The following is a 14,587-nucleotide window of genomic DNA, read 5'->3' on the forward strand; positions in this document are numbered from 1 at the left end:
AGAAGGAATAAAAACTGAGGCAATGAGGTTGAGAAATTGATAGACACCATGTAAGAAAAAGAACAACTCTGCTCTCTTGACTATTGACATTTCCTGTCTTAGCCTACACCTGCCTTAACCTGTCTCTGAGATGCCAGCTTTAGTAATTTACTCAGTATTTCTCATTGCTGTTGATTTTTATTTCTGATTTTTATATATAAATATATTTTTTCAAGTGAAGAAGAAAGCTGAAAGGAAAGTTTGGGACAATTCTGATCTCTACCAGGTGTCAAGAAGAAATCCAGACGTGCCGCCAACGCTGAGACACGGCTAGGACATATAATGAATGAAGCAGCTGACGGCTGCACAAGCCAGGCCCTGGTCCGTGCTTCCCCCGAGGGCCGGCACCGGAGCTGCGGCGAGCGGGGCTGGCTCGGGCAGGGCGGCCGGGTCCCCCCGCGGCGGGGGCAGCGCCGCTCGCTCCGCCCCGCCCCGGCCCGGCCCCGGCCCCGCCGCACCCCGCGGGGCGGGCCCGCCGCGCCCCGGGCAGCGCCGCCGCGGAGCCGAGCGGAGGGAGCGCCCCGGGAGAGGATGGTCCCGCCGCCCGGCCCCGCCATGCCGGGCCCGCTGGCCGTGCTGGACCCCACAGGTGAGCCCCGGGGTGCGGCGGGGCAGAACGGCAGCCGGCGGCGGGGCTGGACGGCCGGGCTGCCCCGGGCTCGGCGCCGCTGCCCCGGCGCTTCAGTCGATGGCATGGCAAGGGACGGGACGGGGCGGGGGCTGTGCCCGGGCTGAGCCCCGCAGAGCGGCGGTGCAGGGGGGCTCAGCCCGAGATCCCGGCGCGGTGCGCGCTGCCGCTCATCCGCTCGTGTTTAAAAATACCGGCTCTTCTTCAGAGCTTTCAGCGCGCTGGGCGAATCCCTCTGCTGGAGGTTGAACGTTCGGAGGAATAGCTTGGTACGGGACGCGGACGGGAAATTAATGCGGGAGCCGTCGTGCGGGCCGCTGGAGCAGGCGGCGGTGCCCGCAGGTGCGGGGCTGGGGGCAGGTGTTGGGTTCGTGCCCGTCCTCCTGGTTCTCCTAATTGTATGGCTTGTGTTTACAGCGTACGTCCTGAAATACAAACACATTGGCAAAAAAACCGGTCATCTTATTCCAGCGGAATTTGTTAAAGTTTAGAAAATACAGAATTTACTGCTGGCAATTACTCAGTGTAACATTTGAAAGGATAAGCAGAGACTTTGCTATGCACTTAACAGCTAAGTGGAAAATATACCAGATCTTAATTTTTGTCTTAAACTTGGAAGAAAAATTACATTGGTGTTGAAAATGTGGCCGTGGAAGAAGTGCTGTAACTTAAAAACATTTTCAGGTATTCGTGGGAAAAAGAAGAATCTGTATGCCAGCTTTAAACTAGTGATTAGCTGCCCATTAAATTATTTATTGGTGAAACAATTGCTGCCAGACAATGAGGTCATAGTGATACTGCATGGTATCACTTACTATAGCCATACTACATAGTGTATCAGGGATTGTGGGATTGCTTTTTCATTTTGTTCACTATGGATATTTTGTAGTAGAATTGTAAACTGTTTCCTATGGTCTTGAATATATAAATGCACTTGTAGAAGCTTACTCAACAAATTAATAAAAAAGGTAAGAGATGGGCCTGATAAAAGCTTCTGTCTTGTGGCTTGAAATGAATGCTGTTGCATCTGGTTTAATTAGTTCAGCACTCTGGACAAGTCAAGCATTTAATCAGAAAAGGGAAAGTAATCACCAGCAGCAGGTGTGAGCATCTCTTTTAAGCATCTCAATCCGTCACATTTAATTTTGGGAGGCAATGTAGGATTAATTCAATTTCACTGGCATGAAACAGTTTTTAAAACAGACAAAACTGTAGTTGAGAGAGAGATGGCACTGAAGTGAATGTTGCAGCAATTAAAAATTTATAATCTAGCTCCAAAAATCTCTTAAAAATTTTCTCAATAGCAGCAGAACAGCGGATACATTTGGTACTAAGGTTTGTCTGTGGTGAATTTCCACTTAAATTATCTTTTTCTGTGAGCTTAATGCCACTCTCTGAAATATGTCACAATTTTTAGTAGTATCCACTACCTAATAAAACGGCAGTATTTTTTTTCCTGTTACAAAAGTTTCCTTCTTTTTCTCATGGTAAGATGCTAATGAACATTGGGCGGGGCATTACTTGAAAGAAATGTTTCCATTTTGATCACCATAACTAGACCAAAGAAGAAGGTATGGAATTTTGTAGTGCTAATATTCAGCAAATATGGTTGTAATCCCAGCTAACTGCTACATCCTACAGCGACTTTTTTCCTCACCAAAAATTATGCCGCACTTTTTAACTTTATGATGTCTGAAGATTTTAAAAGAAGTAGTGAAGTTAGCACGGTATAGTTTCTTTGGTCTAAATGTAGACTTTTTAAAGTTTAGTTGCAGATTGTATGGTGATTTTCCAAGGTGGAAAGATGCTGTTTCATTCTACTCTTTCCTTCCCTTGGCCCCTGGACACATTCTGTGCCATGGGCATGTTTCATCATTAGTTAATTCATTCCCCTCTTAAACTCACTCTTTGCTTTGTTCAAATCCAGACCCTCCTATTCATGATTAGACCCACCGCTTGGCAATCTCACACATACCCTCCCCACAAAACCATTTATTTTTCCGTAGTCCTCCTATAAATTTAATTTAATCCCCACCCACTGCAAACAGAGCATTGTAATACAATTTTGTTTGCTGGCAGAACAGGCAGAAGTTTTTTCTGAGTGCAGCAGAGTGTGGACACTTTTTCTTTTTGCTCTCTGGAGGGTGGTCTCAATTTCCCTCCTGACAGGCCTTTCTCTGTCCCAGGGAGGCAGCAGTCTGGTGTCTCCCTGCCTTGTCCTGGTGGTGTTTTCTCACCTTCCACTGTGGAAGCAGTGCTCAAGCAGATACTTTTCCTGAGAGGTGTTTAGTGAGCAAAGCAGAGAGTGTTTCTGTGGCTGTTCCTTTTTGTGCACAGTTTAGGTCTGCACCAGGCAAAGCACAAGCCTGTCATGTGGAAGTTCTGTTAGCTCTCTAATTTATCTGTTGTGCCTATTGCTGCAGTTAATACTGCAAAAATCTCAGTGCCCAAGGCTCAGTCAATACTTCACTGGCCAAAACTGCTGAAGAATATTGCCAATAGATGTTAATAACATATTCACACCCTCTATTGACCCCAGCCTCAAGCTAATGCTAATAAGGATAGGAGAAGGTTTCTTCCTACAAGCTCGGTTTTTTGCTGTGCTAAATATAAGAATTTAAAGTTATAATTAAATTTCATTAGGGTCCAGATAATATTCATACTAATCCTTGCTAAAGAAGTTGAAGGTAATAAATGTCAAAATTACTCTGAGAGTTACTTCAGTACTAAAAAATTGGAAAGCGAATAGCCTCCATTAACTGTTTCCTGCACTCCAGGAACATTGGTGTTGGGAGAAAATTCAGGCTACAAATATTGACTGCAATGTTTCCTCTGCTCTTAATTTAACTGCTGTTCTTGTGTGTGGCCAGCCTGCAGTCCAAGCCTTGCCACAGAGTGTCAGGGAAGAAGGCTGGGCCAGGCACGCTGCCGGAGCTGGAGACAGGGCTCCTGAGTCTGGCATGGGGCTTTGGCTGGCAGGTACATGGAAAACAGACCCAAATAGACTGCATGGCAACTGCCACAAACAGCAGTAAACAAAGGCTTGAAACATCAACATGACTGAAATTGCAAAAGGAAGCTTTTTAATGGTGGGAACCCTTTGCAACTTCTGAAGATATTAAGCTGCTTTGCAAATATTGCATTGGCCTCCCAGTATGCTGGTGGCTTATATGCATGTAATTATCCATACTTTGATGGAGCAAAGATTTTTATTGTTGTGACTGTTACTTTGGTTTTTTAAGATTTTCTAAGCTTTCTGATGTTGACATTCTTGTAGTGAATTTTCTTACACACTTTCTGTAAATAACTCATTGTTTTGCATTCTTTTATGGAGGAAGAGAGAGTTGATAGACTGTTGGTTTGACCAGTGTCATTGGAGAGGTGTTACTGTCACCCTCCAATCTGCTATCTCTTTTAGAAAACTATAAATGTTAGAGTTAGAAAATAAACTTCTTTTTTTTCTTCCCTTTGAGAACAGCAGTGTGAGCTTGGGTTCTTTCGTGTCCTATGGTGACATGTGACTAATAAAAACGAAACAGCCATGATAAAACCTATTTAGGCTGATTTCTATCCATCTTCTCTGAGCATGTGGAAGTCTTTGAGAATAAGTTCTTGCATGTGCCAGCCTCTTCTCCAGAAAGGGCCTTTCTGTGCTCCTGCACATAAGTCATCTCTCCTAAGGGTGGAGTTCATAGCTAAAGACATAGTTATTTATCAGAGTTTCCTAGACTATGAAAAAGGGGAGACACAATTGGATATTTGCCTCTATTTTGAGATGCAGGTGGTAAAAGATCAATAAATATGAGGGTGGAAGAGTATTGCATTCATAAATTTCTTCTGACGTGTAAATTTCAATGTCAAAATGTAGTTCATACCAAAAAATGTCCCTACAAATAATGACATCTTTTTCTATTGTCTCACTAAATCCACATCAATTTTTTTCCAATTACAAATAAAAGCATGCTTTTCCTTAGACATTTTCCAGCAACTCAGGGCGATAAAACTGATGTATTTCATTATTCATAATCAGAACTCAGGAGGATGGGTTGGACCCATAGTTTATCTCCATCCAGTTTTATCAACCTTTGCCAGTACAGGTGCTACTCTGAGAAAACTTGGCTCCTCAGGCACTTTTCCGTGGTTTCAAGAAGTCTTGGCTGAGGAGCATGTCCCCCACTGGCTTTGGGAAGGTTTGTGTTCCTATGTCCCTTTAGAGTATGTCTACATTGCAGCTGCAGCTTCATACCAGAGGATATGAGCACACATAACCCAACCCACTTTCAGTCTGGCTGTCTTGACTATCATAAAACTCTAGAAGAATTCAGGTAGGAAGGTACCCAGCTGCAATTCCAGCCTCCTGCTCAAAGCTGGGTTAACTATGAAGTCAGGCCATGTTGCTTAGTGCTTTTTCTGCTTGAATGCTGAAAACCTCCAAAGCTGGAGAGGGCACAAGTTATTTGGGCAACCTGTTCCAGTATTTGACCATCCTAATGTTGATTTTTTTCCCCCCCTTGTACCCAGTCTGAAACACTTTTTTGTGTTTCAGTTTGTCTGCTGTTTTTTTTCCTCCCGCTGTGCACCATGATGAAAAGTCTGAGTCTGTTCTCTTGACAACAACTCAAAGGAATTGGAAGACTGCAACTAGCCCTGCCAAAAGTAATCTCATCTTCAGTCTGAGCAAGCCCCACTCCCTCAGCCTCTTCTCATACAGAGGGAGCCAGCCCCTGACCTTCTTTGCAGTTCTCTGATGAATTCATTGCAGTTAATTTATGTATTTCCCTATACTGAGGGCCCAAAACTGAGTGCAATATTGTGTCATCTAAAAAGTTCTGAATAGATGGGTGTAGTTGCTCCTCTGATCCACTAATGATGCTCCTGTTAGTACAGGATTCTGTTGCCAGGGCACGCTGCTGGTTCATGATCAGCTCATCATCTACCAATACCCCCAGTTCCTTTCCAGCAGAGCTGCTTTGCAGCCCTGCAGTCCCTGACCTGCATCATTGCAATGCACTGTTCCTTCCTTTGCTCACACCTTGGCATGATGTTAAAAACCTTGCTAGAATTAAGGCAAAAGACATCCAATGCTCCTCAAGTCCAGTCTTTTTGCCATAGCTGGCGCCTGGGCTGGTCAGACATGACTTGGCTTTGGTAAATCCATCCTGACTGTTGCCAATCACCTTTTCCTTCTGTGCCCAGAAATGTTTAAGAAGAAGACTTATTTCACCTTTTTGGTCCCAGCATCCCAGGAACCAAGTTGAGGTTGATTGGTTTATAATTCCCTGAATCTTCATTTTGGCCTTTTTAAAAACAGGTGGAGCATTTGCCTTTCTTCAGCTTTGGGGATTCTTTAATCTCCATGACTTTTCAAAGATGGTAAGGTATGGCAAGGGCATCAGATATTATTTACAATCTGGAAGATATGTTGAATGAATCATTTTAATCTGTAGGAATGACAGCTGATTTGGGGAGCTGCACATCTGAAATCTACATTTCCCTCTTGGCCATGTGAACTGGCTTCTTTGAAAGAACCGTCTTCAACTCAACACACTTGGTGAAAAATTGGTTGCTAACAAAGAACCTCTCTGCTTCCCTGTGCCCAGTGACCCTCCATGGATTAACAGGGAATTGCCAGAGGAAGACAGCAGAGACACAGGCTGGAGGAGAGGTATTGGGCAAATCTTAGGAATTAATTTTTTATCATTAGCAGGAAAACTTTGTACATGCAGGTGAAAGAGACTATTGTAACCTCAATACATGGTATTTGTCTTTAGGAAAGTGGTTTGTATTTCATACTAAAAGACTGAAATAATTTTGACTGGTTGTTCTACTGGAGAAATATCAGCAAACACAGCTTGTTATTATATATTCATTTTTTTACTGATTGAAATTATTTGACTTGGTTTGCAAACATCACTAATCTAGTCTGGCTTTTGAACTATGAACATTTAACTGAGTTATGTGACTTTAAAATGGCCACAAAACTCAAGTGACTCATTGCAAATGGCTTTGGCTTTCATTTTGTTTTTCCTGCGTTTCCCTTGCTTTTGCTTCCAGCAGTGCCCCCAGAGCCTGACCCACACAATCCTGCCTTCCCCTCTCACCTCCTGCTACCTGCTGAGGGCTGCTGCCTGCAGGCTTCAGTGAGCATCGCAGTCCCTGCCTCCTCCTGAGGCTGGGCAATCAGGCAGCTTCCTGAGAACACAGGGGAGAGAGACTGGCCCTGCTGTGGCCAGGCTGTGCTTTCTCAGGAGCTCCATCCTGCCCAGGCGCAGTGACGGTACCATGGCATCGCATGGCCCAGTGCTACAGGGTGATCCTGCACACTCCACAGTGAGAACACCAAAAATGGGGACCACAGTTTGATCCACTTGGGTGTCTTTTGTTAGTTAGAGTCATGTATTAATGGCTTTTTTAGTCATACACAAGTCTGTGCTGTGGGCTGGGGCCTTGGTGTGAGTAACCTCTGGCTACAGCTCAGATCTGCCACGGGATAACCAGGGTAAGTGCCTTGGAGCAGGCTGCAAGCTGGAGGTGAGTGTGCTGGTTTTCACTTTGGGGTATCTGGGCCCAAATCCCAGTGAGACTGAAAGGATTTCACTGAGCAACCTCTGCTGGAAAAGTCTCATGTATCATTACCTGATAAACTGTTACAGCTTTGCTTCAAGGATACAGATTTCTTACCCCAGTAAACATGAAGAGCGCATTCATTTTCGTGATAGCATGCAGACTGCCTGCTAATCTTGTTTAAAATATCAATTTTTAAGTTCAGGCCAGATAGAGTCAAATTGGCATTTCACACAGGTAAGAATTTAAGGCCTGCAGGATCTCAACAATGTGAACAACAATTAAAAATGTTACTGAAGACAAGGCATAATTATCATTGTTATCATCATAATTATCATATAATTATCATTGTAACTAAGTTACAGTTCAGTTTAATAAAAACTCATAACTGTACCCAATGCATATGCATTAAGCTATACTCTAGCTAACTCTGCAGGTTTTAATTCCTTCTGTTGTCTGGCAGCAATTTTCCTTAGTGGGAGAACAACAGAGGATTATCTACAGAAAAGAGTAACAAAAGAAAATCATAATTTTGTATTTGTTCTGCCATGATTGCAATTAAAAGCTCTTTTTCTTTTTCCCCCTCACTCCCTACAGGACAGTTTGCAAAAAGGAAGAAGACTTCCCTTTGGTTCACAGTCGCCCTGCTGGTGGTGTCTGTTTTCATACTCACCATAGGTCTGGCAGCTACCACACGAACAGAAAATGTTACTGTGGGAGGCTACTACCCAGGCATTGTTGTAAGTAAAAACCCCATTTTAGAATATTAGGTACATCCAAATAAGTGATTATCAGCTGTAAATGGGAAGCTCTAACTGATTGAAAAAAAAAAAACACCAAACCCATTAGTCCCATGTCATTTCACAGTAGAGAGATGCTGCTTTGTTTTGATCTAGTTCTACTGTGTTGTAAGGCAGGGGGTAAACTATTTTTCTGAAGTGCCCCAAAGGGGAGGCTTTTAGGGAATGGAAGGAGTTCAAGACTTCACTGCACTGTGCTGGGCTCAGGGAGCTGTGTGAAAACCTGTGCTGGACTCCCACTGGTCTCCATTAGAGGTGGGTGTCTGTGTGACTGGACAGTAGGCACAGGATAGATTTGAACAACCCTTTAGAAGTTTACTTTGGTGGAAGGAAGAGCCACTCCACTCTTGTGTCTGTGTGCCAGGAATTCTGCTGTGTCCATGGCAGGGACAGGTGGAGGCTAATCCCTAACATCCTTTCTTGCAGGCTTGCTTCCAGTTCTCTCATACAAGATCCTGTTTCCAAAATTCTTAGTCTTGTTTTTGCCTTGGGAACAGACTGTTAAAGGCTTTCCTGCAGTGGGCACAAGGTTCACGCTCTGCCTGCTTTGCCCTGTGGTGCCTCTGTGGCTTCTGGGGAGGAGTAACCCTGCTGGTCCCTTGCTGGTTCAACCCCCAGACCCTTTCTGATCTCAGGAGAAGGGATCAGTTATATCCCAAAGTGTGTAAATGCCTGGAGAAATAAAAAAAAAATATACCTGGGCTGAGTTTTAAATACGAGGAGTGTGAGCAGCAAACAGAGAAGGGCTGGGTCAACTAAGGGGAGGTAGAGGTGAAGAAGGAAATTCACATGTTTACAGTAAGACACTGCTTAGGTGTGTGGCTCCACTGCTGCCAAAGTATATTGTAAGGTACCATAATTTCTTGTTCTCTATGGAATGAAATGCCCAAGGAAGAGGGATACGGATCTTCTAATACTGTGCATACACCATTAATAATTTGTGAGTTAGAACTGTTCCTTCTAAACAATTCCTCTTACATCTTAGTGTTATGTTGAGAGCAGGACTCTCAGAAAGATAATTTTAGGACAATGATCTATAAGGACTGGTGTTTTAAAAATAGAGCAAAAAGCAGTTCCAGGAAAAAGACCTCAACAGAATGATTTTCTCTCTCATTAGCCTAAAATAGATAGATGAATACTGATAAAGCTCTCTTCTTCCAAAATTTGACATAAAATCTTTTGTAAGACCACATTATCTGCATTCATCCCTAGAAAGAAGTTTCATTTTTAAACTGCTGTTTTTAGTGAGTATTAAACCCATGTGTACAAAGCAGGTTATTTCAGCATTTAGTGTTTTGTAGGAATAATGCAATGTCTACTCACTCATCTGAAAAAGATCACCTGCTAAAATATTTTTTGAAAATCTTGTTTTCATTATTAAATAGATAGAAAAGCAAGAATTTATTAGAATGCTTTGAAAACAAAACCGTTTATTAATAATTTTCCTTTGTAATTGCCAATGTAAATGCCATCAAGATATTAAATATCACAAACATGCGGCAAGAATTTAAAGTACTGTGCAAATCTCACATGGTGTCTTGCCAAAAGCCTGGTCAGAGGTGTGTGACAGCCCTGTTCTGTTTCTGCCTCACTGCCAGAAGCGACTGACTCCAGTGCAGCATTGGCAGAGCAACTGTCACAGAATTGTAGAATGGTTTGGGATGGCAGGGACTTTAAAGGTTATCTCAACTCCTTTGCCATGGACAGGGACATCTTCCACTAGACCAGGTTCTCAAAGTCCTATGCAACCTGGCCTTGTACACTTCCAGGGATGGGGCACTCACAACTTCTGTGGGCAACCTATTGCAGTCCCACCACCTTCACAGTAAGGAATTTCTTCCTAATATCTAATCTAAACCCACCTTCTTTCAGTTTGAAGGCATTTCCTCTTGTCTCATGTCTTCGTGTTTTCTTGAAAGGCACCTCTAGGATTTGGAAGGCAGTAATTGGTTCTCCTCCGAGCCTTCTCTCCAGGCTGAACAACCCAAGCTCTCCCATCCTGCCCTCGTAGGAGAGATGCTCCAGCCCTCTGATTGTCTTTGTGGCCCTGCTCTATCCTCACTCCTGCATGTCCATGTCCTTGCTATGCTGGGAGCCCCACTGAGGGCACACTCCAGGTGGGATCCCAGCAGAGCAGAGGGGCAGAATCCCCTCTCACCATCATCTCCTTCAGAATGACCTGAGTATTCCTCAAAAAGTGCTTCTCTTCTCTGCTGACAGTAGAGGGAGCTTAGAAAACCAGCATAGCCCTGATCCCAGACTCTCAGATACCTAAACCGGGGGAGTGAATTTGTCACTACATATTTAACTGCTGGGCTCAGAGAAAAGCAAGAATATAAGGACAGACAGTGTTAATTTAAATTTAAAATGAAGTCTAGTTCTCATAGACTTCAGTAGTAAAATATTAATTTCACAGCTGGTAGATGAGGTGAAACCTCCACTGACCTTAGGTAAGCAATTTTGGTCTTAAAAACTACGCAGAATTAATTAACCCTGCCTTGAAGACACCTATGAAGAGGAGTAACATTATCCACTGGCAGACATTTACTTGTTTCTGGAAGTATTTACAGAACAGGTCTTCAGGGTTAGATCCATAATACATTTTGGCTTCTACCAAGTTCCCACTGGCTTCATGAAGAGTTAAGTGCCTCAATTTCCCTGCATATGTGGTCACTTGTAATTTGTTTTTAAAAAAATCTTTTTTCTAAATACATCTTTATTGTGCTAGGTATTACCATCCTTATGCATTCAAAGTAATTGAAAACAAAATATTTCTGTGTGAGATGAGTTAATATAATATTACTCTTTGGAAGGTGTCTGCATTTAGTAGACTACTACTTGAGCATCTGTTTGGACTGCATTTTTGGAATGATCTGCAAAGACAGAGTTGGAACTGCTTCAGCCTCATTTCCTTACAAATGTTGTTTATACTTAAATATTTAATGTCGCTTCTCTGTGACTACTTACTGTATTATTTTGTTTGCTATTTCTATACTCTTTCAACAGGGTCCCCAGCACCATACTGACCTGGACTCCCAGAGCTCCCAAACAGCCTGTTGTCTAAAAAGACAAAAAACTAGCTCCTATGACCCTAAAACAATTTCAATAATGCTGTGGCCTTCATCATGATCTCTGTGATTCTTCTCCTTCTGATTTAATTGTTATTGTTCTGTGTTTGGTCATTCTTTTTGTTTGCACAGATATTACTCATTTTGTGTTCCCTGCATCAGCCATAAATGAGGCTTTATGGATTGTTCCTGTTGGAATGAAAAATGGGGCTTGGAACCAGATGTCATTTTGATGTAGTTATCTTAATTTGCAAAGTTGCTGTCCCCTGGACAGAGTGTCCTTGCTCACCGTTCCAAGTGTCTCTACTATTTAGCTGTCAGCATGGGTGCACTTGCCCACTCCTTCAAAGTCTCTGCTCTTAGTCCTTGTGCCTCTCTTTCACATAAATTTCCCAAAGCACTCAAGAGCAAATCTCCTTTCCGTACAGTGGCTTTCCTGAAAGCGAGTGACGGATTCCTCTGGTGATACCGAGCAGGCAAAGTGCTTGCAGGGATTTGCTTTCTGCTGTGAGCAGCTGTGCGGAACAGCCAGGAATTTACGGGCATTGCCCAAGCCCTTGGCTGGGACGTGTAGTCCTTAAAAACTTCATTTGTGCTTGGAGGAGAGGCTCTGAGCTGGGTTCAGAGGCCTTATTACAGAGTGGGGCTGGAACTGGGAATCCAAGGAGTTTCTACTGCTCCAAACCTTCATGGGCCCATTGTAAGGAGGAGGCTTTTCCTGCCACCCCAATGCTGAAGCAACACTGGAACATTAAGGCCAGCTTACTTCAGTGTCCCTTCCTCCCCTCTCTCTCCCTCCTGTGGCTGTACTGGTTCTTTTAGCAGCTGACTGTACTGGTCCTTTTAGCATTGTAGCAAGGATTTTTTCTGGGTTGTGTGATAGTGTCTAATCATTAAAACCAAACAGGTATAATTCCAAGGGTTTGAAGTTTGGGGAACACATTAATTTTTTGAGAAAAACTGTCTGCAATTGCCTCAAGCTTTGCAAAATTATGATGTGTGGACTAAATGTAAGTGGTTTTTTTTCCTACTTTACTTAGTTTTTTGCTTTACAGTGTGTAAAACTACATGACAATGGTAACACTAGTCAGGTTATAGATGCATGTCTGTACAGACTTCTGTTTCTGCATGACAAATTTTGCACTGAGCTATGAAAGACCTGCAGTCCTGGCCATTTCCCATTACATGATATGATTTATGTCCAACAGTAACTTCCGCCTTTTCCCTTGACCACCCCATTTAGCCCATCTGTGTGGTGCATTAGCTAAGATATCACTGTGTGTGTTGGTGTGTTGTCCAGATAAGCTGACCTCATGCATTTCTGTTGGTTTTGTTCTTTGCCTTAGCTTGGCTTTGGATCTTTCCTAGGGATTGTTGGCATCTACCTGGTAGAAAACAGAAGACAAATAGTAAGTAACATTAATTTTAATGTTTAATTACATTTTAATTTAATTTAATTTTTCTTTTTTTCTGTATCAGATTGTATTAAATATGAAAAGCAGAGATTTCCAGTTGACTTAAAACTGCTTCAGCCTCAAAGTGTTATTTATTTGTGTCACCACTTCTGAGAAGCTTTAGAGAAGCATGAATGGGCCAGTAAGTTCCTTTATCCAAGGCAAAACAAAAGCAGCTTACTTTGTAGTGCTGAATTTACTTTCCTGCTGGTATAGTGAGTTGAATTGACTGAGGGCAAAATCACTTAAGTGCCAGAGCTTGGCCAGGACCATCTAACTGGGAAAAAGATGGGAAGAGAGCAAAATAGCAGTTTGAGCAGCAACAAGTGACATGAACAGCTCCTGCTAGCAGATGATCTCATCCTGTCCCAGAAGTTTGTCAGGAACACTTTCCTGAAACAATATTTGTTAAATAGAAGGAAAACAATCCAGAGCTCTTGCTGTTAAGACTGCCTGGCTATGTCAGACAGGATCTGATCTGATTTGTTTGTAAATTTGTTTGTAAAAAATACTTTGCTTTTATTTGTATGAGGAAATCATAGAAAGTCTTTGGGGCATTTGGGTAAAGGAGGGTGTAAGAAGGAGGAAGGAATTTGTAGAAATTCTTAACAATTTACTTTTGCTCTTTGCAAAAAATAACAATCTTGGTTGAATAACAGCATGTCCAATGGGCACTTCACAGTAGACTGGTTATAGCCAAGCATCATGAAATATGATTAATTTCATAATGCAGAGTTTTCTGTGGTATAAATCAAGAGTGGTGTTAAGCTCAGAGGAGGAACTGATGGACTTAGCTTGCATTTTACTAATAAGTAACTACTTTACTTACAAATAGTCATAATATCACTCCTTCATAGTATATCACTCTTTTTTTGCATTACCTGTGTATTTGTAGTAGTGTATTTGCAAGAATTCCCTTGCTTTTAACTTCTGTTTCTAGCTGGGTTTCACAAAGAAATGAGATTTATAAAGCTGTGATATTTGTCTCTTCTTTTTCTGTTCTCTCTTCCATTTTTTGAACATGTTGTCCATATTTCAAGCAAATTTGGGAGGGAGGTAGAAACTTCCAAGGTGTGCAATTCCATCAAGTTTCATGAAAATTCTCAAGTGGGTAGAAGAGAGAATTGTGACTTAGTTCCTCCACAGTGGTAAAGGCTGCAATGTCAGCTCACCACTATTTAAAAGTAGAGAATCCAAATGGGACATGACCTGTGAGAAAAAAATCTGAGTAGGTCAGGTGTCACTGATTTTGCTACTAACAAAACAGCTTAATTAAGAACTAATGCTCCTGGTTTCTACATCAGAGACCAGAGTGAGCAGCAGGTTCCAAGTTGCAGGCTCAGTGCTGGGCAGATGAAAATAGCTTTACCTTCCACAGCATTCATACTACCTTACTAACAGGCATAATATTTTAGGGTTGTTTGGTTTTTCACTTTTCTTTTAATCTGCCTTGTGGTTTTCTATGCTTCTGTCCTTAGCAAAAGTAAAATGTCTGAAAAGCCAGAAGGTGGCAAAGCAGCAGTTAAAGTATGTATTCCTTGACATGTTGTGTCATTTACACAGGGACTGTGGAGACATAAGTGTCCAGTATGCTTGGGATTAGTGCCTGTTTGCATTTCCCAGCATGGAACAAGGAAAACTGCTTCCTGATTATAACATTTACAGATGATTTGGCTGTTGGAAGATTGGATTTCTGGGGAGTAGACTAAGAGAATACCTAGAAAGTTTAATTATGCATCTTGCCCTTAGAACCATCCACAGTGAGTCTTTTAACACTCTCTTTGCTGAGGCTGAGCAGATCGTTTAAAAAGTTTTGGAAATGACATTGAAAGGGTTTACAATGGAAGGCAGTAGCTACTCCTTGGGACATAACTGAGAATATTTGTTTGTAAGGGTTTAGGGCAGCTTTAACAAATTTGCAACCATCATTATAAAGATTGAAAGTAAGCACAGAAATGTAGAATAAATGTTATACACCTATACCTAAAAACTATATGCATTGCAGCAGGACACAAGGGAGTGGAAAGGAAAAGA

General features: G+C 42.4%; 1 protein-coding gene across 2 annotated transcripts in view; it reads left to right on the forward strand.

Moving 5' to 3' along the window:
- The first annotated feature begins 510 nt into the window (after positions 1-510).
- Positions 511-14,587, forward strand: part of TMEM255B (transmembrane protein 255B) — a 68,229-nt gene continuing 54,152 nt past the window's right edge. The window contains exons 1-3 of one of the 2 annotated variants that reach the window (XM_064711997.1): positions 511-628; positions 7,829-7,971; positions 12,446-12,508. In XM_064711997.1, coding sequence (XP_064568067.1) covers positions 571-628; positions 7,829-7,971; positions 12,446-12,508 — 264 coding nt within the window. In that variant the 5' untranslated portion in view covers positions 511-570. The remainder of the gene's footprint in view (positions 629-7,828; positions 7,972-12,445; positions 12,509-14,587) is intronic. The other variant, XM_064712082.1, reaches the window with a different exon arrangement.

This window comes from Zonotrichia leucophrys, chromosome 1 (assembly GCF_028769735.1).
Source record: "Zonotrichia leucophrys gambelii isolate GWCS_2022_RI chromosome 1, RI_Zleu_2.0, whole genome shotgun sequence".
Taxonomy (NCBI): domain Eukaryota; kingdom Metazoa; phylum Chordata; class Aves; order Passeriformes; family Passerellidae; genus Zonotrichia; species Zonotrichia leucophrys.